The sequence below is a fragment of the Microtus oregoni genome, unplaced genomic scaffold (genome assembly GCF_018167655.1).
Source record: "Microtus oregoni isolate MIOR12 unplaced genomic scaffold, Mior012 000144F_ref0000341, whole genome shotgun sequence".
NCBI lineage: Eukaryota > Metazoa > Chordata > Mammalia > Rodentia > Cricetidae > Microtus > Microtus oregoni.
The window spans coordinates 521118-545000 of record NW_024544794.1 but is presented as its reverse complement, the minus strand read 5'-3'; the positions used below and the strand labels follow the sequence as shown (position 1 = coordinate 545000).

The 23883-nt window shown below is 46.4% G+C and overlaps 2 protein-coding genes across 3 annotated transcripts in view; one reads left to right on the top strand and one right to left on the bottom strand.

The window, feature by feature from the left end:
- The window catches only part of LOC121444867 (shugoshin 2-like), a 28212-nt gene extending 21443 nt beyond the window's left edge, over positions 1–6769 (bottom strand). Inside the window, exons 1-4 of the mRNA XM_041646791.1 lie at positions 6642–6769; positions 4191–4316; positions 2162–2337; positions 1035–1112 (exon numbers count right to left, since the gene is read on the bottom strand). Of these exons, the coding sequence (XP_041502725.1) occupies positions 1035–1112; positions 2162–2337; positions 4191–4314 (378 nt within the window). The 5' untranslated portion in view covers positions 4315–4316; positions 6642–6769. The remainder of the gene's footprint in view (positions 1–1034; positions 1113–2161; positions 2338–4190; positions 4317–6641) is intronic.
- Positions 6770–11963: 5194 nt separating this feature from the next.
- On the top strand, positions 11964–22915 carry LOC121444868 (BTB/POZ domain-containing protein KCTD18-like). 2 transcript variants are annotated; one of them, XM_041646792.1, is made up of 7 exons: positions 11964–12055; positions 14838–15067; positions 15584–15795; positions 17634–17827; positions 18684–18778; positions 19898–20000; positions 21395–22915. In XM_041646792.1, exons 2-7 carry the CDS (start codon positions 14911–14913, stop codon positions 21876–21878), a joined length of 1245 nt encoding a protein of 414 aa, XP_041502726.1. In that variant the 5' UTR covers positions 11964–12055; positions 14838–14910; the 3' UTR covers positions 21879–22915. The 2 variants fall into 2 exon arrangements, with proteins under 2 accessions (XP_041502726.1, XP_041502727.1); XM_041646793.1 differs by lacking the exon at positions 11964–12055 and adding an exon at positions 12505–12622.
- The last annotated feature ends 968 nt before the right edge of the window (positions 22916–23883 follow it).

Genomic DNA, 23883 nt, shown 5'->3' with positions numbered 1-23883 from the left:
GCTCAGCAAGCCCTTGCTTTCACTTCTCCAGGTCAGTTCCTATTCTGAGTGTGTACATCCATTTATCATTTGTTTTATGTAATCATGCAACCACCTAGAATTTATCTTAGAGACGGATACACAATAGGATCAGCCTCTGGTTTTCACCCCAGTACATTTTCAATTTGTCTTTTTATTTTAAAATAAACTCTTTTCTAACTTGAAAGACTACCTTTCTACTGAGACTTTGTTTCTAAGTATGTCTGGAGGGCCATCATGTTCCAAAGAGCTATTCAATCTATGATTTTAAATCAAAATTTGATTTTAATGAAATAATTTCAATAACCAATTATAAAAATGATAAATTATTTTATATAATTGGAGAAATGGCTCAGCAGTTAAGAGCACTGGCTGTTCTTCCAAAGGTCCTGAGTTCAATTCCCAGCAACCACATGGTGGCTCACAACCATCTGTAATGAGATCTGGCACCCTCTTAAGGAAGAGACCTGGTAGGTCGTCCTCATCAACTTAGACCATGAAACCCACTATGGACAAGTTCAACACAACCGCCATACACAGGCAGCCCACGCATGCTCCAGCACTGCCAGGGCATAAACTTCAATTTTTTTTCAGATTGTGCAAGATTCCTGTTCTTTTTTTTTTTTTAATTTTTTTAAATATTTATTTCATTTATTATGTATATAATATTCTGTCTGTGTGTATGGCCAGAAGAGGGCACCAGACCCCATTACAGATGGCTGTGAGCCCCCATGTGGTTGCTGGGAACTGAACTCAGGACCTTTGGAAGAGCAGGCAATGCTCTCAACCTCTGAGCCATCTCTCCAGCCCAAGATTCCTGTTCTTTCTTTGCACTGCACACCTGAGGCTCTGGCCCTGATGCCCCATGGTTTGGCTCACCCAGGCTCCTGTCAGCTACCACACGGCCCCATGGTTTGGCTCATCCAGGCTCCCGTCAGCTACTACATGGTCCCATGGTTTGGCTCATCCAGGCTCCCGTCGGCTACACACGGCCCCGCTCACAGGGGCTCACTTACCTCAGACAGGCTGCTCATTTCGATTGCCGTGATCAGATTATTGTTCACAAGGGATTCTATTTCTATAAGCTTCTTATTCTGCACATGCAAAATAAAGACACCTTTGAGTTAAAATTCGGAGTTGGTTATAACGATACCACATTTATGGAGAGCATCAGTATAAGAAGAGTCAGTTTTAAAATGGTTGTCTTTATTCTTGTTTTTTGAGACAATTGTCTCACACTGTAACTCAGACTGGTCTACATAGCAGAGAGTGGTTTTGACTCCATAGCAAGCCTCCTGCTTCGGTGTCCAGACTACTGGGGTTACACCATGAACTCATGGCAAGCCTCCTGCTTCGGCGTCCAGACTACTGGGGTTACACCATGAACTCATGGCAAGCCTCCTGCTTCGGCGTCCAGACTACTGGGGTTACACCATGAACTCATGGCAAGCCTCCTGCTTCGGCGTCCAGACTACTGGGGTTACACCATGCAGTCAGGCCTGGCAACTGTTCTCAGCCGAGCGCACACTGAGCTCCAAGGCTACTGCAGTGAACAGTCAAATCAGCTGTGCACACACGCAGACACACTGTGAACACTTACAACACCAGTCATAAAGATCATTTGCTTTCCCATTTTCTCACTCTTACATATCTCACGGAAAATAACACAGTTGGTCAGGAATAGGAATTTAATCATCACTTTATTACAGTCCATTTTTTCCATTTTAAGCTAATTTCTTCTCATTTTTGACCTAGATACACTAGCTCTCACTGCTGTCTGCCTGTGGTTGGTGGTGGGTGTGTAGCCAGTGATGTGCAAGGCCGGAAGAAGGCAGAGACCCTGTGGGAGCCCCTTCAGTTCACTACAGGAGCTTTGCTCACAATTTAAAAGGCATGGACAGCCAAGTGCTGCTGATTATGGTGTTATGCTGGTTTGCAGAGCACACAGCATGCGTTTAGAATAAGACTTAAGATGTCTATTCTACTGCCAGGAGGTATCTGTCCTTAAGCATGGATTTCCATGGCATGCTGACTTTCAACAGTTCTTTAAGACTGGAATCTAAAAACATCGTTAAAGTTTCTACACGATTTAGCTATGAGGTTCTATTGTAATGCAGAGATTAAAGCAATACAATATCCATACCAAGTTACTTAGCTTGAGGCGAAGAAAGGTATTTTCAAAGTTCAGTTTCTCTACTTCCTTCTGTAATAGCATCTTCTCCGTAGTGACTCTTCGGGAGTTCTCCTTCTCTCCACTCAGAGCCCGGGCTAAGGCTCTGTTGTTGTGCTTTAGAGAGATCTTGAAAATAGAAGAATTGTCTGCAACAATATTTTTTAAAAGTTAATACTGAACTTGTAATTTATATTTCCTTAATAAAACTGCACATTCCTTAGTAAAATAATTTCAGAAAAAAATGCAATTTACTTTATAATATCAAATGATGGTTGGAAAAGAAGGGCAATACACGTATAGTTTCAGAGAAAGAAAATATTCCCCAAGTTAGAAGCTGAAGAAACAAAAGCTAGAGAGAAGCTGAAAAGCAGAGAGGCATGCAGCTGGGCAAGGGAGCGGTGGCTCTGCAGACAGAGCGGTCACGGGGGTCACGGGGACTGTGACTGCCCGCTTCCATCTGGACAAGAAGCAGGCTGGGAGGCTGACCGCACAGTGCTCACTGGAGACCCACAGGAGCTAGGGCAACCAACCTGAATGTTTACACATCTTTCTGTGCTCCACACTCAATAAAATCATCTATGCTCCCAAATCCCTTCTCTTAACCCTCAAATGAAAGGATTGATTTGTCCAGGACCTGTGAGATCTTCACCTCTCCCCAGGATATTATTCCTTTCTAGTAATCTATTGCAATCTAGACTTGACCTCTTTTACTGAACAGAAGTATGTCAGACTAAGTGAAATCAGTACTGAAGTGGGAACAAAGAGATTCAGTGAGGATTTAATGGCTATAGTTACCCTAAAAGTTTATGTCCCACCAGGCAGTGGTGCACGCCTTTAATCCCAGCAGTGGGAGGCAGATCTCTGTGAGTTCAAGGCCAGCCTAGTCTACAAGAGCTAGTTTCAGGACAGAGAAACCGTCTCAAAATAACCACAAAGAAAGAAAAAAAAAAAGAAAAAAGTATTATATCCCTTTAGTATAGTTAAATATAATTAGAATTTAGATTCTACTACATGCCAATAACCTACCTACTCCACAGTATAATACACACAAAGAGTTTGTGAACGGGCCTTGCTATGTAGTCAAAGGCTAGCCTTAAAATTGTGATTCACCTCTGTTAAATATATCTTTTTTAGATATTCAGAGAAGGTCTAGAAATCTTCAGGAAAAGACTCCACAGCAGGACCGTCTATGGCACAGAGTGCCCCACTCGGCCCTCCTTGGCATACCCCAGAGAAACAGACCGCAGCTGCAGGATTTTCAGAGGCTCAGAAAGAATAATAGCTTCTTGCTGTTTTCCAAACAGTCTTGACAAATGAAGGAAGACAGGTCACTAGGGGAGGAAGGCAATTCACAGGATCTTTCTACAGATCCTGATAGGTGTCTGTCATGATTTCAAGATATTTAAGAGTCTTAGGTGTGACATCAGCAGGATATGTCACTATGGAAGGTAGTGTCCGAAGTAGCTAACATGGGTATAAATGACTGAGATAATCTGTCGGAGCAATAAAAGTTTAATTTGGGGAGTTTCCCACCTCCATGGGTTTTTTTTTTTGGGGGGGGTTGTTTGTTTGTTTGCCTTCCTGACACCTTACTGCCGGCACTGATAAAATCTCATTTCCAAAGCCCACAGTGCTGTCTTAGCCTTGGCCTATAGGAAACCACAAACTACCACACTCATCATGGCCAAGAACCTCTAGGTTACTCCCTGCCTGCCACAGCACACGCCAGGCCAAATGTTTACTCTCTTTAGCTCTTCTCCAGAGAAGCCATACTGGTGCTGTCATCGCAGGCTAAGAGGTAGCTGCCTCGGGCGGGACCCCCCAGCCACACAGCTTACAATTCAGCTGTCAGCAAGGGTAAATTAGCTCCCACTCAGCAGAGGAGCTGGAGGCCATGGAAATAGCAAATGGAAAAGGTACCAGCTGACATTTTAGTAGCAAATGAACGAAATCTTCAGAGAGCCAAAGGTAAGTGGAGTTAAAGATGAATGGTGCTTACTTAATATTTTTGTTTTGATTTTTGAAGCAAGAGAAACATTTAACTTTGTCTTTGCAATTCTGTCTTTCACTCGTCTCTTGATTCCTGAAGTAACAGTGGCAGCTTCCATCACTGGGTACTCCATCACTATACGAAAGGAAGAAAGGATGGGGGAGACTATTAGTTAGTTACTGGTTACTAAGAGTAAAATAAGAGCAAACTGATACATTCTAAAGAGAAGCCACCATAACTTAAAATAAACTGTGTACACAAATATTTACAAAATCCTTTGCATAAAACCTGAAAACAGGAATTTATATGATCAGGAGAACTAATAAATTCCAAAAAGGTAAATACTTTGTCTTCCCATTCAAGCTTGTATCGTACACCTGGCAGGCACGAACATGTAGGGGCAGGTGGCAGGTGGCAGGATAGGGTCCCTGCTACCATGGAAGAAATATCCAGCCAGAGACGGGCAAACGTGGAACTTTAGGTAAGAGGGGTTTAACGGGAGCACAAAAGAAATAACTAACACAGGAGCAGAAGAGGGCTGGAGAATGGACGGGAAACTCTAAGCTTAGCCATGCCTACTACATGTATGGTCTACTAGGTTTACAGCATAATAGGAACAGGCGGAGACACAATTACGCAATCTGACAAGAATACTGAAAATCACACAAGATAACAGAGAAGGAGTCAATGCTGCCTGGGCAGAGAAAACGGACCAGAGAGCCCTTCACTGGGGTGCAGGGGTGCTGACCTTTGTGTTTAAATGGGGAAGACCTCCCAAACCTACACTCCCTCCAGGAGCCTTCCTGTGTCCACCTGCTTGTAGCTATAGAAACCTGTCACCTGCCCCAGACTCAGCTGCTCCACTACTACCTGCTTTGAGTCCACAGGACTCTCTCAGTTCACCTTTCACGTCCATCACAAGAATCCCTAGATTCCTGTCATCCTCATCGTCCTCCCTCTAATTCTCCTCCAACTCTGCACATCTTGTAACTGGTCCTACATAGGCCGGAAGACGACAGCCAGGCCCCTGCAATTCTGTCTATGTCGAGTCTGCAGATTTAAGGATTCAGGATGAGATTCTCATTCATCGAGGCAACACCATACCTAAATACCATCCCAAGCATCTTTACAGGGAAGAGCAGAGATTAGAGCCATGCTGTCACAAGCCTTTGCTCAAATGTCACTTTCTTAATGAGCCTTCCATGTTCAGAATACCCCATCGTCCGTCTCTACTGGACACGATGAAAAGACCAAAACTAAGAATAATAGGTTCAGAGGAAAAAGAAGAAACCCAGGTCAAAGGCACAGAAAATATTTTCAACAAAAATCATAGAAGAAAATTTCCCTAACCTAAAGGAGATGCTTATCAAGGTACAAAACACCGGACAGGACCAAAAAATATACAGAACACCAGACAGGACCAGAAAAGAAAGTCCCCTCGTCACATACAGAACAAAGAACGGATATTCAAAGCTGCAAGGGAAGAAGACCAAGTCACATACAAAGGCAGACCTATTAGTCACACTGGACTTCTCAATGGAGACTCTGAATGCCAGCCCAGACTACTATACCCGCAAAACTTTCCATCACTACAGAAGGAAAAAATAAGACATTCCATGAGAAAAACCAAATAAATATATTTCATTTTTACAAATAAATATAGCCCTATATACTAGAAGGAAAACACCCACCTAAAGAGGTTAACAACACCCAAAAGAACACAGGCAATAAATAATCCCAGACCAGAAAATTCAAAACCAAAGATTACTATCCCATAAACAGTAGACTATAAAAAAAACACATAGCCAATAAACTGTCACCCCTAAACACACTCGAAAAGAAACCCAATATTAAAAAATCAGCCGGTTTCCAAATACTCCAGTCAAAAATAAATAAATAAATAAATAGATGCCAGCGGAACTTTCCTTCCCCATCAGCTGATCCTCTTTAACTTCATAAATGTCGCTGTCGCCCATCCAAATGCTTGTGTTTCTACTAGAGTCTCCCTTAACCGCCCAGCCCACCTCCTACATCAGTGACTTCACCAAGCGGCACGAACAGAAGCCAGAAGCAGGCCCCTTGGGGTACGATACAGACACCGAAACATTCCGGGCAACGGTTACGACTCTTTTGGGGGTCCCAGCTCCAAAGCGCAAGGAAATAATGGCTAAGTCCCTCGTAGGTGCTGGGCGAACGGATGTGTGCGGTGCCGACAAGGGGACCGGGCTGCCTGCTCCGCACTCAGGACTCCTCCGTTATCCCCCGGCCACTCTCGTGCAGCCGGGGTCTCCCCTCCCCGAAAACCAGAACCCGCCGCCCGTGCTCCCGGATGAGATCCTCCATCTCATCCCAGACAGCTTCCCAGATCCGAGCCGAGCCGGCCGGACGCTCGAGCCCGCCGGGAGCGCTCGGCGCGCCGGCCCCGGGGCCCAGATCCCGTTCCTCAGGGAAGGCACTGACCTGCAAGCCGGTGGCGGCGGCCGCAGCGGCCTCACCGGCGCCGACTCACCGCCCCTGCAGCCTGGGAGAGCGCCTCACGCCCCGGGAGCTCCGCCGCCCAGCCGACCCGTCCTCCGATTCAAACTCCGCGACGGTTGGCGGCCGACGCCACAGCCAATCGGAGTGCGAGGAGGCGGCGCGGAGGCGCGCTGGTCCCCGGATGTGAAAGCCGGAAGGGGCGGGACGCGCTGCTGCGGAGAGTAAAGTGGGCGTGGCTAGGCGTTGCCGGGCGTGGCTCCCATCGATCCGGTACCCGGAAGGTTGCCAGGCAATCTCTGTCAGGGCTTGGGATCACTCGCCTGCGTCCAGTTTCTGCATCCTTGCCTCCCAGTGGTGATCCTCGCTTCTTGCTCTTGTAATCCTTTCTCATTTTGTGCTTGCAAGAGCGGCGGTGATTCTCTCTTTTAACAGGACCGCGAGACTGGCATTTTAAACTGTCACAGCTATATTTTAAAATGTGTGAGCCTCTTTATTTTCCAAGACAGTTTGGTTCCCTTCACAAATGATTATAGTGCATATGAAGAATTTAGAGAAACTATACAATAACTTTTGCTTTAGTCCATCGTATTAAAAATGCAATAGGGACCTGGAGAGATGGCTCCGAGGTCATGAACATTTGTCGGTCTTGCAAAGGACCCAGTTTGGTTCCCTGCACCCACACGGTGACTCGCAACTCTTTGTAATTCCAGTTCCACGGACTCTATACCCTCTTCTGGCCTCTGCAGATACACATACGGTGCACTTACATATATGCAGGCCAAATATTTATCCACATAAAATAAAATAATAAATCTTTTAAAAAAACTTTTAAATATTAAACTTGTCTTTTAATTGACCATAAAGTAGTCATGTCTTGACATTATTTTTTATCGTTTGAGGACATTTGAGCATTATTATAACTGCATCTTAAAAAGTCTATGAAATGGCAGCTTGCTTTATAAATGCATTTGGGGGAGGGAGATATGTAAACATCTTTTGCTAAAACAGTGAAAACCATTTGACCAAATTTGAGAATAACAGTGAACAAAGGAAGCCTAGATATAAAGAAGAAAACTTTAGATCTTGACATAAATATCACTTAAATGTTTTAGATTGGTTTATGTTCCTCACACATAGTGCTATGCTTCATAATGACAAATTTAGGTATAGCGGACGTTTTGACAGAATTCAACCCCTGTCCCGTCCACTTCCCTTCTTCCCTTTGTGTCTCCCATTCGTTTCCTCCCATCCCCTCGTCCTCCTTATGATTTCATGTTATGTACGTCTGTGTAAACCGTTTTATCATCTATAAAGAATTCTAGTGCCTACAGATGAGAAAAATGTCATATTTGCCTTTCTGACTCGTTTCTTTAATATGTTGATCCCACTTGAATCCCTTTAGGAAAACATAGGGGAAATATTTCAAGATAGCAGCATAGGCAAGAACGTTTTTTGTTTTGTTGTTGTTGTTGTTGTTGTTGTTTTTTCCGAGACAGGGTTTCTCTTTGTCACAGCCCTGGATATCCTAGAACTCTCTTTGTAGACCAGGCTGGCCTCAATCTCTGCCTCGGCCTCCCAAGTGCTGGGATTAAAGGTGTGTGCCACCACACCCTGCTAGGCAAGAACTTTTTAAAAAGGATTCCGGTGTTTTAGGAAGAAGACTAAACGCTGGCAATTGGGACTGTGTTACATTAAAAGGCTTCTGCATGACAAAGGAAGAAATGGAAAATGTATGGATGAAAATCTTTGCTGCATCTTGGGAATGTGCCCAGGTGAAATCCTGGTCCCACACTGGAAATGGGTATCTAAAATAAAAAGCCTCTTCTTCCTAAAATTTATTTATGGTCCTGGTGAATCTCTGAGAAAGCCCAGACCCACAAGACTTTTGATGGTTCATTTTGATTGTTAGCTTGACTGGGTTTGGAATCACCTAGGAGACACACCTCTGGGCCTATTTGTGATGGTGTTTCCCATAAAGACTTACCCGAGGAGGAAACACCCACCCTGAATGTGGTCAGCACCCATACCCTAGCCTGGAATCCTAGGCGGAATGGAAAAGGAAAGAAAGGAGAAGGCGGCAGAATGCCAGCACTGATTTCTCTCGACTTTCTGATTTCAGTTGCAGTGCGATCACTTCCTTCATGCTCCCAACTACTACCTCTTTCTTGCCATAACAGATTCACTGTATAACAGTTTCCTCTGAGATTGAAACCTTGCATCCTGCAGGAAGCTCTTTAAACAGAAAGGCAAGTAATGGGAAGTCCTTGAAACTGACCAGATTCACTACGCCCTCCCTGCCAGAGTAACCAACAGAAGCCGAGTGTTTGAGGGATTTGAGATGCCAAGAAGACAGTGAAGTCAAACGCAAAGAGGATTCTCTGAGAAGAGCTGCAAAGACTGAGACCAGAGCAGCTGCCTGCAACAAGCAGAAACCAGGGGAGCTGCCTTGGTGAGGCTTAAACCAAATGAGGCACCTGGAACGGTTGTTTTTCAGCCTGCTGAGCTGCCTACAGGCTGTGCAGTGAGCTGCAGGTTCCCAGCTCTGTGAGACGTCACCCATGCTGGGGTGGGCTATGGTGATGCAGCTGCCTTTGGGTCATTTCTGCTCCTGTAAGTAACCCCCCACCCATATTTCTGTAAATATCGCAATAAAACTCGCTGGTTTACCCAGCTGGACTTAGGTGGTATCTGTAAGTTGGTCTGTTATGGGTTCCCAGCAGGGGTGAATCAAAATGTGTGTTCCGTCTCCTCCCAGGAAACGCTTTGCCACCCGAGAATGTGTTGCAGAATATGAGGACACCAGGGAAAGACGCCACGGGACAAGCTTCAATTTAAAATATAAGAAACCAGTGTGGCAACAACAGCGTCCATTTCAAATCTGAGGGCTGCTGCAGAAGGGGAAGACAGGCTGGGGTTTTTAAGGCAGTATTGTAGCCCGTGATGTTTTCATATGAGGCTCAATTATTGTTAATCAAATTAACAGCGTTCCCGGTCTAGTTGTGACACTCCCCGAGGGTGGACAGTGCCTTTCCCCCAGTTCTCCTTGATTCCTTCAGCAATTAATTGTCTGCTCTTCTATACCTCAGGCAGAATTCCAGGCAATTAAATTCCGATTGTCTGGAGACACCTACCCACACACCCAAGGAAGCTGGAAGAGATGAAAGTGGGGGAGAGCTTGCTACATGTAAAGAAATCCTCCTTAACAAACCAGCATGACCGAAAGAAAAATCATCGAAGAAAAATGATCTCTGAGAGCCGGAGCCCGGCAAAGGACACTGCAGATCAATAAACCAATAAAACAAAGCAGAAACAGTGTCGTTATTTCATTTAGCCACCTGATCTTATTTGTAGTAGTCTGGGAGGTAGAACTGCTCCGTTACAAATTATGCCTGGCTGACAGAAGCGAAAGATATTGTGTGGTGTAAAGCATCTGTGGAGAAGACAGAGAGGGTGCCTTGGCGAAGGGGCAAGGCTCGCCACAGATTCCCTGCCTTAGTTTTTCCCCTTTGTTGTAGTAAACACTGCAGAAGCAGGCCCAAGAAGGGGGTTTGGCTCACAGTTTGGGGGTACAGTCCACCGCAGTGTGGAAGTCACGAGGGACCAAAGCTTAAGATGAGCGGTCTCATTGCACCCACAGTCAGGACGCCCAGAGAGGGCTCAGCTCAGTTTCTTCTTCTTTTTATTCAATCCAGGACTCCGACCCATGACTGGTGCCACTCACACTGAGGGTGGGTCTTCCTGCCCCAATAAACTCGGTCTACGAACTCGCTCACAGGTAGGGAGAGGCGATTCTGCATCATTTCAAATGGACGATATTAACCGCCACGCATCTAATCCTTGTCAACTCGATACCCAAATGTATCCCTTTTGAGTCATAGCTTCTCCACCTCTCCTCCCCGTAGACTCAAGGCCAGCTCACCATTCAAAGTGCATTCTGCTCGACGTCAAAGTCCTAACTAACAATATACCCACCTCCTCATTGAGGTTAGGGAGTTTTTCTTCTGTGATTTTGTTGAAAATATAATACATATAATGAATTCTTCTACTTGCGATCCTTTTAATATGTCTGCGTGGAGTCCAGTGGGCACACTGATAGGAAACCATGGAGCTGATAGTAGGTAACGGCAAAGTCCTGCCCTGTCATGGATGGCGACCTTATAGAAGCTGCACAGCAGAGTCCCATTGCAATCAGGCTTTTACTTCATATTTCACTAGCATCTCCTAATGTCACTTGAGCTGGGGATGGAGGAATAGCTGAAATCCCCTGCTAAAGGCAATCCGTAACCCCGTTGCCATCACCATGGCTTTGGCGACTAATGTTCTGTTTCGTTCTAGTTGCCATGTTTAATTTTCCATATCGTCCTTGCTCTCACCCAGCTTCAGATAGCCTAGCTTCCTTTCTTGCTACAGATTTCCAAGTTCTTTTGTGCCGCAATGACCTTCCACCCATTCTCTCTCTTCTCGAAAATATTGTCACGGAGTCTCTTCAACACCTCGGCTCTGAACTCGCTCTCATTTTTCAGCTCTCGGCTTAAAGTTCCCCGTATCGGTAAGGGACTCTCCATTTAGGTTTTGGTCTCAACCCAACACCGCCCTGACGCTGCTCCGAGGGAGCTATCACTCCCTGTAACGACTGACGGTCCTTAGTGTCTGTGTCTCCCACAAAGTATGGCATAGAAGCCGCCATTCTGATTTTCTACAGCCCGTGACCCAAGAATCGGTATTACATATTTTAGTGCTACGACAAAACTTGCGCGTCTTGGGGCTGGAGAGATGGCTCAGTGGTTAAGAGCATTGCCTGCTCTTCCAAAGGTCCTGAGTTCAATTCCCGGCAACCACATAGTGGCTCACAACCATCTGTCAGGAAGTCTGGTGCCCTCTTCTGGCCTGCAGACATACACATGGACAGAATATTGTATGCATAATAAATAAATATTTAAAAAAACTTGCGCGTCTTGAAGAGGAATATTTCACGACCTGTACAAGAATAAAACTCGCATCTTATTCCGAGGTACGAAATTTCTAAAGATCTAATAAAAAATATCTCTAGAAACCAACTGCCGCCTTTGACAGTTGTCACAGACTAAATTGAAGAATCCGGAGTGAGAAAAGTTTCTGCAAGCCACGCCCTATGCAAACGACAACACTCAAGTTATAGATTTATGAATGGAGGCACCTTTCCTTTTCCATCAGAGGAGCCGGGGGCGGGGCATGGTGCTTTGGGTCGTGACCTATGCCCTGGGGGCGGGGCTAACCGGGGGCGTGGCCTCCCTCCCTCCTCCCTTCCGGCGCCCTGCGGTTGCACGGGAACGCCGCGCGGAGCGGGCGACGACGGCTCACTTCCGTGTCCGGGCCCGCGGCTTCGGGCGGCTGTGCCGAGGGCCGGGCGGCCGCAGGTCAGTAGGCGGTGGCCGCTCCGCTCCGCCCGCCGGGGTGGAGGCCCCGGGCGCGGGGTGGGTGGCGGGGCTCGGGCCCCGAAGCGTTGGGGGCGTCCCGAAGGAGGCCCGGCCGCTCCGACGCGACGGCGCCTGCGCGGACCGAGGAAGACCCCGGCGGGGCCTGGTGATGCCCGCTCGCCCCCAGCTCGCTCGCTCGCCTTGCCCGGTTTTGTCCGGCTGGGCGCAGGGCCGTGAGCCCTTTGAAGTGTGCTCCTCCGAGTGGAGTCCCCGGCCCGCCGATTCCCCGCCGATCCCCCGCCTCTCAGGCTCTCTGAATCCTGCCGTGGCTGGGGCGTGTGCCTTTTCGGCAGGCATCCTCGACGGTTCTGCGCGGAGGGTCTTCCCACCACAGGAGGCCCCAGGGGGTGCATCTGAGCAGTGCCCTCCCCGGGACCGGCCTTGGGCAGCTGATAGTGAGGGCAGGGCCGAAAGCGGGAGCCCTGGAGGTGGGGTGGACTGTGGGCGCATCCCCTAGGTTCACCCGGCTTCCCTGGGTTATCTCTGGTTCCACGGCTTACCCCCCAGGCAAGTTCGTGTGGCTGCTCCACAAACCAGTGATTCCATTGCCCAGTGTTGTCATCTGTCTGTAGGGACAAGGATTCTTGTGTGATCAAGTCTTTTCTGTGTATTAGGTGATGTCTGTCTAGTTCTCTTCGCAGCGTCTAGTGCACAGTAGGTGTTCAGTAAACGGGATTATCGACAAGGACACTGCCCTTGCCTTCTTGAGTTTAGGGGAGCGGGATGGGGTGGAGAAGAAGAGATTAAACACATGCCATAAAATCTGGGCAAGGATTCTAACTCTGCACAGAAAGACCTTGCAAGAGATAAATGAGACTTATCTAGGAACAGGAAAAATAGGATTGTAGGGAGCAGGTAACTGCGGGCAGCTCCGGGACTTTGAAGCAGCAAGAGGTCGCCTCAGTAAGTGTAGCGTGAATAATCAAAACCCAGAGACAGATATTGGGTTCAACCTGAAGATCAGAGAAGCAAAGCAGCCAACTACCAGAAAGCTCTTAGGTCTTTGTAATCTTCAGACTGAAGGAGCAAATTCTGTCTCATCCCGCCTTATATTCCTCTAGTGCTGGGATTAAAAGCGTGTGTGACCACTGCCTGGCCTGTATGGCCGACTAGTATGTCTGTTTTGCGTTCTGGTCTTCAGGCAAGCTTTGTTTATTAGAATACAAATGAAGCCGTAATCCCAGCACTTGGGAGGCAGAGGCAGGCGGATCTCTGTGAGTTCGAGGCCAACCTGGTCTACAAGAGCTAGTTCCAGGACAGGAACCAAAGCTACAGAGAAACCCTGTCTCGAAAAACCAAAAAATAAATAAATAAATAAATAATAAAATTAAAAAAAAAAAATATATATATATATATATATATATTACAAATGAAATACCACTACGAGTAACTGGTCTTTGGAAGACCGAACCTTGTTGGATTCCTAATGCTTTTTGTCGGTTGGCCTTCCTCAGGCTCTAGTGGTTGGCCTTCCTCAGGCTCTAGTGGTCTCCTTCCATTTTATTGGCATTTGTTGAAGTTGGTGTCTCTGGGAAAGGATTTCAGTTGATCAGTTCATACAACTGAATTGGCATGGATATAGTTGAGTTTGGCAGCCACCTTAAGACTTTCTGTGAAAGTTTAGATACTTCAGATTCTTAATGGAGAGTACATGTTTCCAGTCCATTTCAGATTCTGTAGAGAACCATGGTCATTTGTTAACAATGTTCGGAATGGATAAAGAGATTTATAAAAGAACATCCCCAAAGCGTTGGCCGTTTTGGAATGTAAGAGCCAGATGACTGACAAGCTATCACCTGTAGGTCTAGAGCAGTCTGGCTACCTGTATAAATAGAATTCATTTGTGGACATTCTGTTTATTTTTTGTGTATGTGGGTATTTTGCCTGCATCTGTATCTATCTGTGCGCCATGTGCACACAGTGACTGCAGAGGCCAGACGAGGGCGTCCGATCACTTAGAACTGGAGTTACAGACAGTCCTGAGCCGTATGGTGCTGGGGATTGAACCCAGGTCCTCTGCAAGAAAAACCTCATGATCTCAACCAGGAGCCATGGCGTAAACACACTTCTGATTCCAGTTAATAAAGGATACATTACCTAGTTATATAATTAGCTACAATTTCAGGATCACAGTTATCGGCTGTTCCTTATCTTCAGTGTTTGTCTCAAGTCCCTCAGCGTGTACCTTACGGGAAACTTGTGTCACCGTGTAGAATTCGTCATTTGCTGCGTTTTGAGTTTGTGGCAGATGTTTTTTTCTTTGTGTGACCTAAACTGCTTCTCGGGAGATCTGTGGACCGTTGCTGCCTCCATTTTATATATAAGGGAACAAGAAAATTAAGACAATCGATTGACCCAAGCACCAGAGGTTGTAATTGGTAAAGCCCTGCGGTTCCCTGTTACACGCCGATCTCTTCAGTCTAGATGGTTTTTTCAGCCTTGTTCAAAACCCACGCCAGTGCCAGAGGTCACAGGCATGTCTTGTCTTTACTTTCCATGTGCCTGACTGCCTTATCTTGTATAATCTTTAGTGATTTTATCAACTGTGATTTATAATCGCTGGATATTTATAAATTCTCAGATGCAAATTTCCCCAGCTTACTACATTGTGGATGTCTTTCCTATCACACAAAATAGAATCTGTTTAAACTACATTAAACTATATTTATCTTATCCATTTATTTTCAGCAAGGTCAGTGATATTTGTCCTTTGTTTCTACAGACATCTGGGACGACTGTGATTGTTTCAAAGTGTGTGAGAGCTTCCGTCAAAACTTTAGGCGTCCAAGGGAGCAATGGCAGGCCCCCAAGCAGAAGAGCTGCTAGATATTCTTCGTCTGAACGTGGGCGGCTGCATTTACACGGCCCGGCGGGACTCTCTGTGTCGCTTTAAGGACTCCATGCTGGCATCCATGTTCAGCGGGCGTTTCCCTCTGAAAACAGATGAATCCGGTAAATGTGCAAAGTCAGGAGCATGAGTGTGAATATTCCTCCAAGTGGGGCTCTGTTGTAAAGTCCTTTTCTTAGTTGTGTTAGAACGTATCATATCAGCCCACTAATTACTGAGTTGACTAGGACTGTATGGAGATTCATAGAGAGATTAAATAGCAGTTTCTGAAGTCTGTGGTGCCGCTGCTGCACGGAGACAACCATGACCTAACGATGGGGACGACTGTATTTTGAAAGTTGATGCTTTCCTGCAGCATTCCGGGTGATGGTACTGAGGCTGACCGCACACTAGCTTCTCTCTGTGTTCTTCAGGGAAGACAGCGCGTTTCCCTGGAGAAGCAGCTGTCCTATAGTTGACAGAGCAGCCACCGTAGAGTCAATGCTGGGCTCTGTGATTGGTCCAGCTGTGTGTGCACGTGCGTGGAAGCTGATGTGCGTGGGAGCTGATGTGTGTGGCTGAGACATGAAGCGTCCAGATTGCTGACGGGTCTGCCCGACTGTCTCGGGACTGTCTTCCAGGGGCGTGCGTCATCGACCGCGACGGACAGCTGTTTAAGTACATTCTGGATTATCTCCACGGAGAAGTGCAGCTTCCCTCAGATGCGCAGACCCGAGCCGCCCTGCAGGAAGAGGCCGATTATTTTGGCATCCCTTATCCGTACAGCCTGTCTGACCACTTGGCCAATGAAATGGAGACATATTCTTTAAGGTCAAATATAGAACTTAAAAAGGTCTTGGCATTTTCTCAAGTTTTAAAATACATGTTTATTATGCACAAAGAAGTATATTATTCTGCATAGTTGTGATGTCAAATACCGAGCGTGAGGCAGTTTGTAATCATTTTTGAACACGCTTCTTAATTATTCCTACTCATACTGAGAGTCCAAGATTAATTCTAGGGAAAAAAGCTTTATTATATACCGTACTGAAGATGTAACACTTTTCATTCCTTTAGATAGAACTATTCTTCTGAAATCGTTGTTTTTATTTTGAGGTCGGGTCCTGCTCTGTAGCCCTGGCTGGCCTAGAACTGGCTTTGTAGACCAGACTGGCTTTGAGCTCACAGTCATCCACCTGCCTCTGCTTCCTGAGTGCTGGGATTAAAAGTACACACCACTACACTTGGTTTCTGAAGTTCTTGTTAAATTAGAGAAATAATATCATTAATGAGGGTGTAATGGTATTATTTTATTTACTAAGATAACTTGTTTTTACAAGAATTGTTCTAATAATAAGCTCTTACCTGACTTGTCAGTGTAGCAGTTTGTAAATGAAGCATGCCGAATTCACTTTAAGAGCAGCAAATCTTTCTTAAAAGATGTTTTTACTTTACACCACATTTTAAAGATACTTACATGACTTGAAAGTTTTGTTATCCATGTCCTTTCAATACGTATTGTATTTTTGGCTATTTAGCACGTAAGAAAATTGTTTCTGCTGTCAGTTGTTGATCCTGAAAGTTGCTATGCACTGATTTGAGCTTTAGCTTCCGGTGTCAGCTCAGGACAGACTGACGGACGGTTGGTTATCGGGACTGCAGCACAGAATCCCTTAGGAATTTGCATGGGTGTATGAATTCTGCTATTGAGGTTTCGGACTTTTAATTGTCAAGTGATAGTCTTGATAACGCTACTTACCAAACTAGAGAATGGGGTAGAAAAGCCCTGCAGGAAGATTAGAGCGGGTTAGCATTCATCTTCTGAATCCCAGCTCTGTAGTCCTCGGCTCCTGATTCGTATTAAAAAGGATAAAGTGTACCTGCATTTATTCCAGCATCAGGCTCATTTATTTCAAATGTTGTGGCGTGCATGGCGTTGCACAGGGGCTGTGTGGAGTACCAAGAAATGGAGTCCAGTTCTCGCCCTAGAACAGTTCACAGTGTAGTCTGGGGTTCACATAGGTGCTCACATAGTGGTAAAGATCAGTGTTTAGCCGTATTCAATGAAAGCGCCAGCCGCCCGTGAGGAGTAGGTGTCATCTTCCTGCCGCCTGCTCTCCCTGACCCGAAGGATCTGTCAGTGGACTCAGCAGACAGTGCAGATGAATGAGTGACATCAGCGTGTGAATGCCGGATGAGTTCAGACCCTGCTGGGCCGCACCATAGCAGCCCTGCAGTGTAGAAGGACAAGTTAATCTGGTTATCCGTAGTTGGAATTTGGAGTGGGAATAAGGACCAGTCGTGGGGCCAGCTAATAGAAAGAAAAACGGAGGCTAAGTGAGAAGTTTGAGAAGGCGTTCTAATAAGGAAGGTGGAGAACTGACTTTAGTTACTATATGAAGACTAAAATCAAAAGTGATGCTGGCAAGTCAAAAGAAGAGATAGAAGAGAAGCTCTCTGGATAAGTATTCTCTCTAAAGAGTTGTGGAGATTTTTGTTGTTACAAAGAAAAAAAAAAAACCTCCCTTCAATTAATTCATTACCTTTATGTTTATAGACTAAGTCAGAATTGATGGTCTTTTTATTTCCCTTTATGACCAGCTCAAATTTTAGCTTTACATGTAAGTAATAACAGCACATTTATCTCGTGTTCCATAATTAAATCTCAGTTTGTATACATATTTGCTTTAGGCTTTGACAGACTTCTGTGACTCGTACGGCGTAGTCTGTAGTAAGCCGACAGTCTGGGTTCTCCACTATCTTAGCACATCTGGTGCCAGCTGTGAGAGCAGGATTACCGGTGTCTATGCCACAAAGGCCGACGGGACCGACGCCATGGATAAGCAGCTGGGTGGAAGGATGCACAGCAAAAGCATCTTCAAAAGGTGCGTTCCGATCCAGGGTGCTAGAGAGCGAGGGCAGGCCTGACATCTCTTAGCCATTCTAGGAGTCGTCACTGTGTGAAAGACTGCGCCCGACTCAGGGCATCCGGAGCTTCTCAGTCACTCAGCCCCCATGCCGGGTCTTCAGAGTGAACAGAAGAGCCACACACTAGTGTCTCCCCACAGTGTGGGCAGAGCGCCAGCCTGGAGTCCATGCCCACTGCTGACCCAGGGTCAGGGCTAAGCTGCCATGGCTTGGACGTGTTATATTCTTACAGGTTGTCCTCTTACTATGTCCCTGTAGTATTACTGCACCAGGAAAGTCACTTAACGTATTTTCTGTCGTCTTCATGCTCTGTGGGAGAGTGAAGTTGGTCATGCTCGTCACTAACTTGTAGCCGTGTGAGCTTGCTTTCTGAATCCTTTCCGGGCAGTAGTGTTTCTGCGTCAGACACCCGAACACCTGCCTGATGGAAGGAAATGGCAGCACAGTTGGATCTTTTCTAATTAGAGTAGCGGGTTTTGTTTTGTTGCCCTTTTGTTTGTTTTTGAGACAAATTCTCACTATATAGCCTTGGTGGCCTGGAATGCCTGCCTCTGCCTTCTAAGTGCTGGGATTAAAGACATGAGCTACTATGCGTGTGTGTGTGTGTGTGTGTGTGTGTGTGTATTTTAAAAATATATTGAGATGAGAGTTATGAGTGCACACTTGAAGCTTAGGGTCACAGAGGAACAACATGGTGCCTAGATGTTTTGTAACTTGCTTATCAAGTATTTGTTGAGCATATGTTAGCTGGATATAAACAGACACATCCATACATAAATAGTAGATTTTCATATCATTTTTGAATGTTCCTAGAGAGGCGGGAAATAATGTTCAGTACATTTGGAGCTATTACTCAGTAGCCGAGCTGAAGAAAATGATGGATGCCTTTGACACCTGGGAAGGAAAAGGTACAGTGCAGTTCTTCCGTTTCATGGCCTCCAGCCCGTGGCCTGCCCTCCCCTCGCTCTTCCTCCGGCCCTTCTCTTCCAGGGTGTCAGCTGTCTGTCATAAGGGGATAGATGTCAAGGAGCCTGCTTTCCAGTCTTCATACCCACCATGAGGCGCTAGATGTTGTCACCTGTCCATACATAGCTCAGTGACTTCAAGGATGGCTCTCTGAGTGTCCCTGCTTAGTCAGAGTTTACATAGACCTGCGGTGTAGCTGGCAGTGCTCTAAGAATTGCTTCTGACCTGAGCATAAGGTGTAAGCCAAGGAGTCTGCTTAGCAGGCAACGGTGCTTTTCATCCTAGAAGGCACGAGGTGGAAGGAAGGAACTGACTCCTGGACCTTGTCCTCTGACCCGGTGGAGACTGCGCCATGTCCATGTCCATGTTCACACAAAGTAAAATACATATGAAAAAAAGGAGAACAAGCCGGGCGGTGGTGGCGCACGCCTTTAATCCCAGCACTCGGGAGGCAGAGACAGGCGGATCTCTGTGAGTTCGAGGCCAGCCTGGTCTACAAGAGCTAGTTCCAGGACAGGAACCAAAAGCTACGGAGAAACCCTGTCTCGAAAAATCAAAAAAAAAAAAAAAAAAAAAAAAAGGAGAACAAATGGACAAAGAGTGGAATTGACTGGACGCATGCCTCACTCCTGAGCACTGAGGAGGCTGAGTGCTTAACATGTTCTAAGGACTTCATGGCTATTAACTTAAGACCACAGCAGCCATGCAGGGTGCATGCTGTGACAATTAGCATTTCACCAAGGAAACGAAACTTAGGATGAGAAAGTAACTTTCCCAAGGTCACATTAGTAAGTGACAGTGGGATTTAGACACAGGGTCAGAGCCACTACCCTTAAAGCCAGCGTACACTCAGTCACTTTCTAGGAGGCAGCGCAGAGCCCTGGCTTGCAGCCAGCGCACGAGCTGTCTCCCTCTGCCGTCCTGGGGCCACTAGTGAGCTCCTGTTCATGCTGTGAGCACCTGCATCCATCACCTGACAGGAACAAGCTACAGATGGTTGCTGTGCAGTCTTGGATGGCTAGTGTTCACCCATGGCTCTTAATTCTCTTTTTATCTTGAAGGTGTAAGCTACTGGCGTGTGCCTCACGAGCTGATAGAGTGCTGGACTCTGGAAGAGCAGCCGTTGCATGGAAGCCTGCGTCATATGGCCCCCATCCGAAAGAGGTTATCTGTGATTCTGTTGTGTTTTTAAAGCTGTAGCTGCTAAGATTTGCCACCGTGGAAATAACTCTTGACTTCACTAAGCTGATTAATCACCTGCGCGGGTGTTATACATGTCAGTGAAGTAAAGTTACCACCACTGTGGAGAAGTAGGGGCTCTCCTCGAGTTGTGATGTGCCTTATGCTCTTGTTGGAGAAGGCGGCTGTAAGAGCTGTGCTGACCCTGGGGCTGCTGTCTCCCCACAGATGTGAAATTGGGCTTCATTGGCAGTAGTGAAGAGTCTTTAGTCTTGACACTTGAAATCTCCTGTGGCATCTTGTACGTGGAGGCCAGGGATAAAGGCGCATACCCTACTGGCAGTGTCCCCCAAAGAAGTATTTTGCTCTAATGGTGATTGTACCTTCGTGGAGAGTCTAGTTACATAGACAGCGGAGCAGGGGGAATGGCTGATGGTGACCTCCCTCTTTGTCAGTGATCTTTCCTCTGGGATTTTAGGAAGCATTGTTGATGGTAGACAAGACAGTGAAAGCCATGTATTCCTTTGTTCAGTGAGGTTTTAAAGTTGAGTGTAGTAGCATATTAAGCTATATATGGAAATTTTCATAAAACCTGACTTCGATTCTGTTTCCAAGGACAAGTGTTCGCCATGTTGTAGTTGCCTCTAGCCCCCAGACCGTGGAGAGGAAGTGCTCCGGGAGGCCCCTGCTCCCTGTGTGTTCAGACGTGTCTCAGGACAGAACAGGCAGGACGGTCAGGAATTTTAAGGTCCATTCTGGCAGTGCTTTCCCTGTAGGCTGTTTATAATGAATGGTTGATTGAGTTCAGGACTCTCTGGGTAATGTGTTCAATACTTTTCATATTCAAAAATACCTAGCTTCAGAGTGGGCTTGACTGTCATAGCAGGACCCAAGTGTGCCCCGTGGCACACAGGCTCTGTGGGTGTCAGGACAACGGTGGCCGGCAAACACAGCCGTACCATTTAGTAGCCCCTTTCCTGAGACCCTGCCGGCCTCTCTGTGTCACAAGGGCTGCAGACCCCCTTTGTCATTAAGCGTGTAAATTCTGAAGTTCTTGGAAAAAAGCACTGCCTATTCTCAGTTACTCTGTGGGTCCCGGCAGAGCCCTTGGGAACAGAGTGGTGTGTGGTCTGGTTCCTGTCCAGGGCTCCAGACTCTCCCTGGTGGAAATACTGTAAGCCACAGTTTGTAAAGCCACGGAAGCAGTCTCTAGTGAACGTGTTCCCCTTCAGTTGTCCTCTGTGGGAGTGAGCGAGGAGGCGGCTTGCTGTCTGTAAACTTATGCCTCTTCTTGGTAACCCTGAATGTGAACTCTGGAGACTTGCTCTTTAGTGCTCCCCAAAGCGGAAGTGCTGAAATGGATGCTTCTGTGTTTCCAGGCGGCTGCTAACCCTCGGTGAGGAGGATGAAGGTCTGAACTGCAAGGCTGGTCCTACGCCGGTCAGATTTCTGGGCCCTTCCACAAGCACCCAAATTAAAGTCAAGAACTCTGCTTCTGTGAGAGTGTCGCCTGTCCGTGCTGCCCAGATCTCCTCTCAGGCCACAGCAAACTGGTCTCGAAGAGGCAGCTATGGAAAGGCCCCTGTGGCCACTGGGGCATCTGGGCATGCTCCTGCTTCCCCTCACTCCCAGAATGCTGAGAACCCAGCCACACAGCCACCGCCTGCCAAGGTGCTCCTCTCTGACAAGAAGTCTCTGCCGCACCGAGTGATCAAGCTGAGGAGGACTCCACTGTGTCTGGGGCCTTCCCCGCCCACCCCCTCAGCAGGGAGCCAGGGCAGCTCCCCACAGCAGCCTTCTCCAGAGGTGTCCATCACTTCGGTTGTGCGGACTGAGACCAGGGAAGATCAGCCTGATGGGTAAAGTGGACTGAAAACTGCGCGGCTTCCCGTACACCGGTTCCAGCAAGTGCGCTCTGTTCCTGGCAGCAGAAGCGAAACCCAAGTGGATGTTTAGGGTGTTTACAGGGAAAATGAGTTCCATGACGTGGGGTAGAGGAAGAGACTTGGCGGTTGTGGGATTACTTCCTTTGCGTTTTCCTAAGGTTGTCTGTGTGCAGTTTGGTTTCTAGCTTTTAATGTAAGCTTTATTTAGATGGTTAATTGATGTCAAGGTGACCGAGCAGTGTTCACTGGAAACATCTCCCCTTTTGCAGTAATACTACAGGTTGTCTGGCCACTCTTAGGATGTTACTCCTGTAGCCCAACGGTGGGAGTGAGGCCTGGCATAGGTTCCTGTCAGATGGAGGGCACCAGTGCTGGCCACACTGTATGGCAGCTGGGCGCGTCTCCGCGGCAGTGTGCAGCTACAAGCTGCTTATTCTTCAAATACAGCCTGAGAGCAGTGAAGGGGAGAGGAAATAACACAGTTACAGACCAGACTTGGGCTCTCACTTGATCGGGCCATTCTCTTTCCAGATGTCTTCAGGCACACCCAGTGCGTGTGGTAGGAGCTGCAGAATGGGTTCTGGGATGGTTCAGATTTTGGTTTCAATAGTCACGTTTCAAAGTGCTTTGGAAAAGAGAAGTTGAGCAAGTTTAACTTTTTAACTCAAGTTAATTTGTTCTTAGAAGTGACCATTGAAGAGTCCTTTGGTTTATACACTATGTTTTATGCACAGTTTCCATATGACTTGAATTTCATAGTTTTGAACAAAATATTTTGATTAATCCTCTATTTTTTTCATAAACATTGAATTGTGTGTGTTTACTCTTACACATTGTTTGGTAACGGGATCGTCAGTTTCTACTTTTCATGGACTCTGTGCTTCAGTGGTTAAAGATGGTTCTAGAGCACTGTGCTCCTTACTTGGGTCCTGGGCACACACTTGGATTGCTCTGGAAGAGTGAGACAGGCATATGTGTAATGTTTCTTTTAAATAAATAAAATGTTTCCACAAAACCGTGACATTTTTCATGACAACTTATTTAAACTCGGCTCCCTGCAATAGTGTAAGAGCTTACTAATTTATGTAGGTTTTCTCTTCGTGTTTCCAAAATTACTTTCTTGTCTTGCTAATCCACGAAATAATAAAGCCAACTTTGTTTTTTTTTTGTTTTTTTTGTTTTTTTTGTTTTTGTTTTATAAGCTCAATGTCCTTTATTTAAGGCTAGAAACCAAATATGAGTGAGTACATCCCATGGTCCTCTTTTTGGGTCTGGCTTACCTCACCAGGAGACCATCCTACGTATAACCCCAGCAGCACAGACACTAAGGGCATCATTGAATAAATGGGACCTCCTGAGGCTGAGAAGCTTCTGTAAAGCAAAGGACACTGTCACTAAGACAAAAAGGCAACCCACTGACTGGGAGAAGATCTTCACCAACCCCGCAACTGACAAAGGTTTGATCTCCAAAATATATAAAGAACTAAAGCCAACTTTGAATAAATATCTGCTGGTCCCTTTCTCAGAAGATGGTTTAGCCGAGTAGAAAGGCTTTTAATTGAAGATCCATAATGACATTCTGGAATATTAAACTGTTTAATCACCTTTAAAAACTGCTATTTTAGAGAACTCAATCAACTTGACAATTAAAGATGAATGCATTCTTGGGACAATTGAATGGACACTGTCCATTCTTTGGACATTGCACTTGTTACCTGACCTAGGATATTCTGAATGGCTAACTCACACACATAACCAGGAAAGGGAACTTGTGAAGATGGATCATGGGCGAATCCGTCAATAGCCTCCCTGTCTCACAGCAGGTAATCTGAGGACATGGCTGCATACAGCACACCTAGCCTTTGTCAGAACACACGAGGGCCGTGGGTGAAGGATGCACTAGACAGGAGAGACGGCTCGGCAGGTAACGGCACCGCCACCACCAAGGCCGATCACCTCCCTCAACCCACAGGGTAGGAGAG

Coding starts and splice junctions, on each gene's coding strand:
- LOC121444868 (XM_041646792.1), top strand. CDS start 14,911: ATGGCAGGCCCCCAAGCAGAAGAGCTGCTAGATATTCTTCGTCTGAAC. Junction 15,796..17,633: donor CAAATATAGAACTTAAAAAG/GTCTTGGCATTT, acceptor TATTTGCTTTAG/GCTTTGACAGACTTCTGTGA. Junction 18,779..19,897: donor TGACACCTGGGAAGGAAAAG/GTACAGTGCAGT, acceptor TTTATCTTGAAG/GTGTAAGCTACTGGCGTGTG.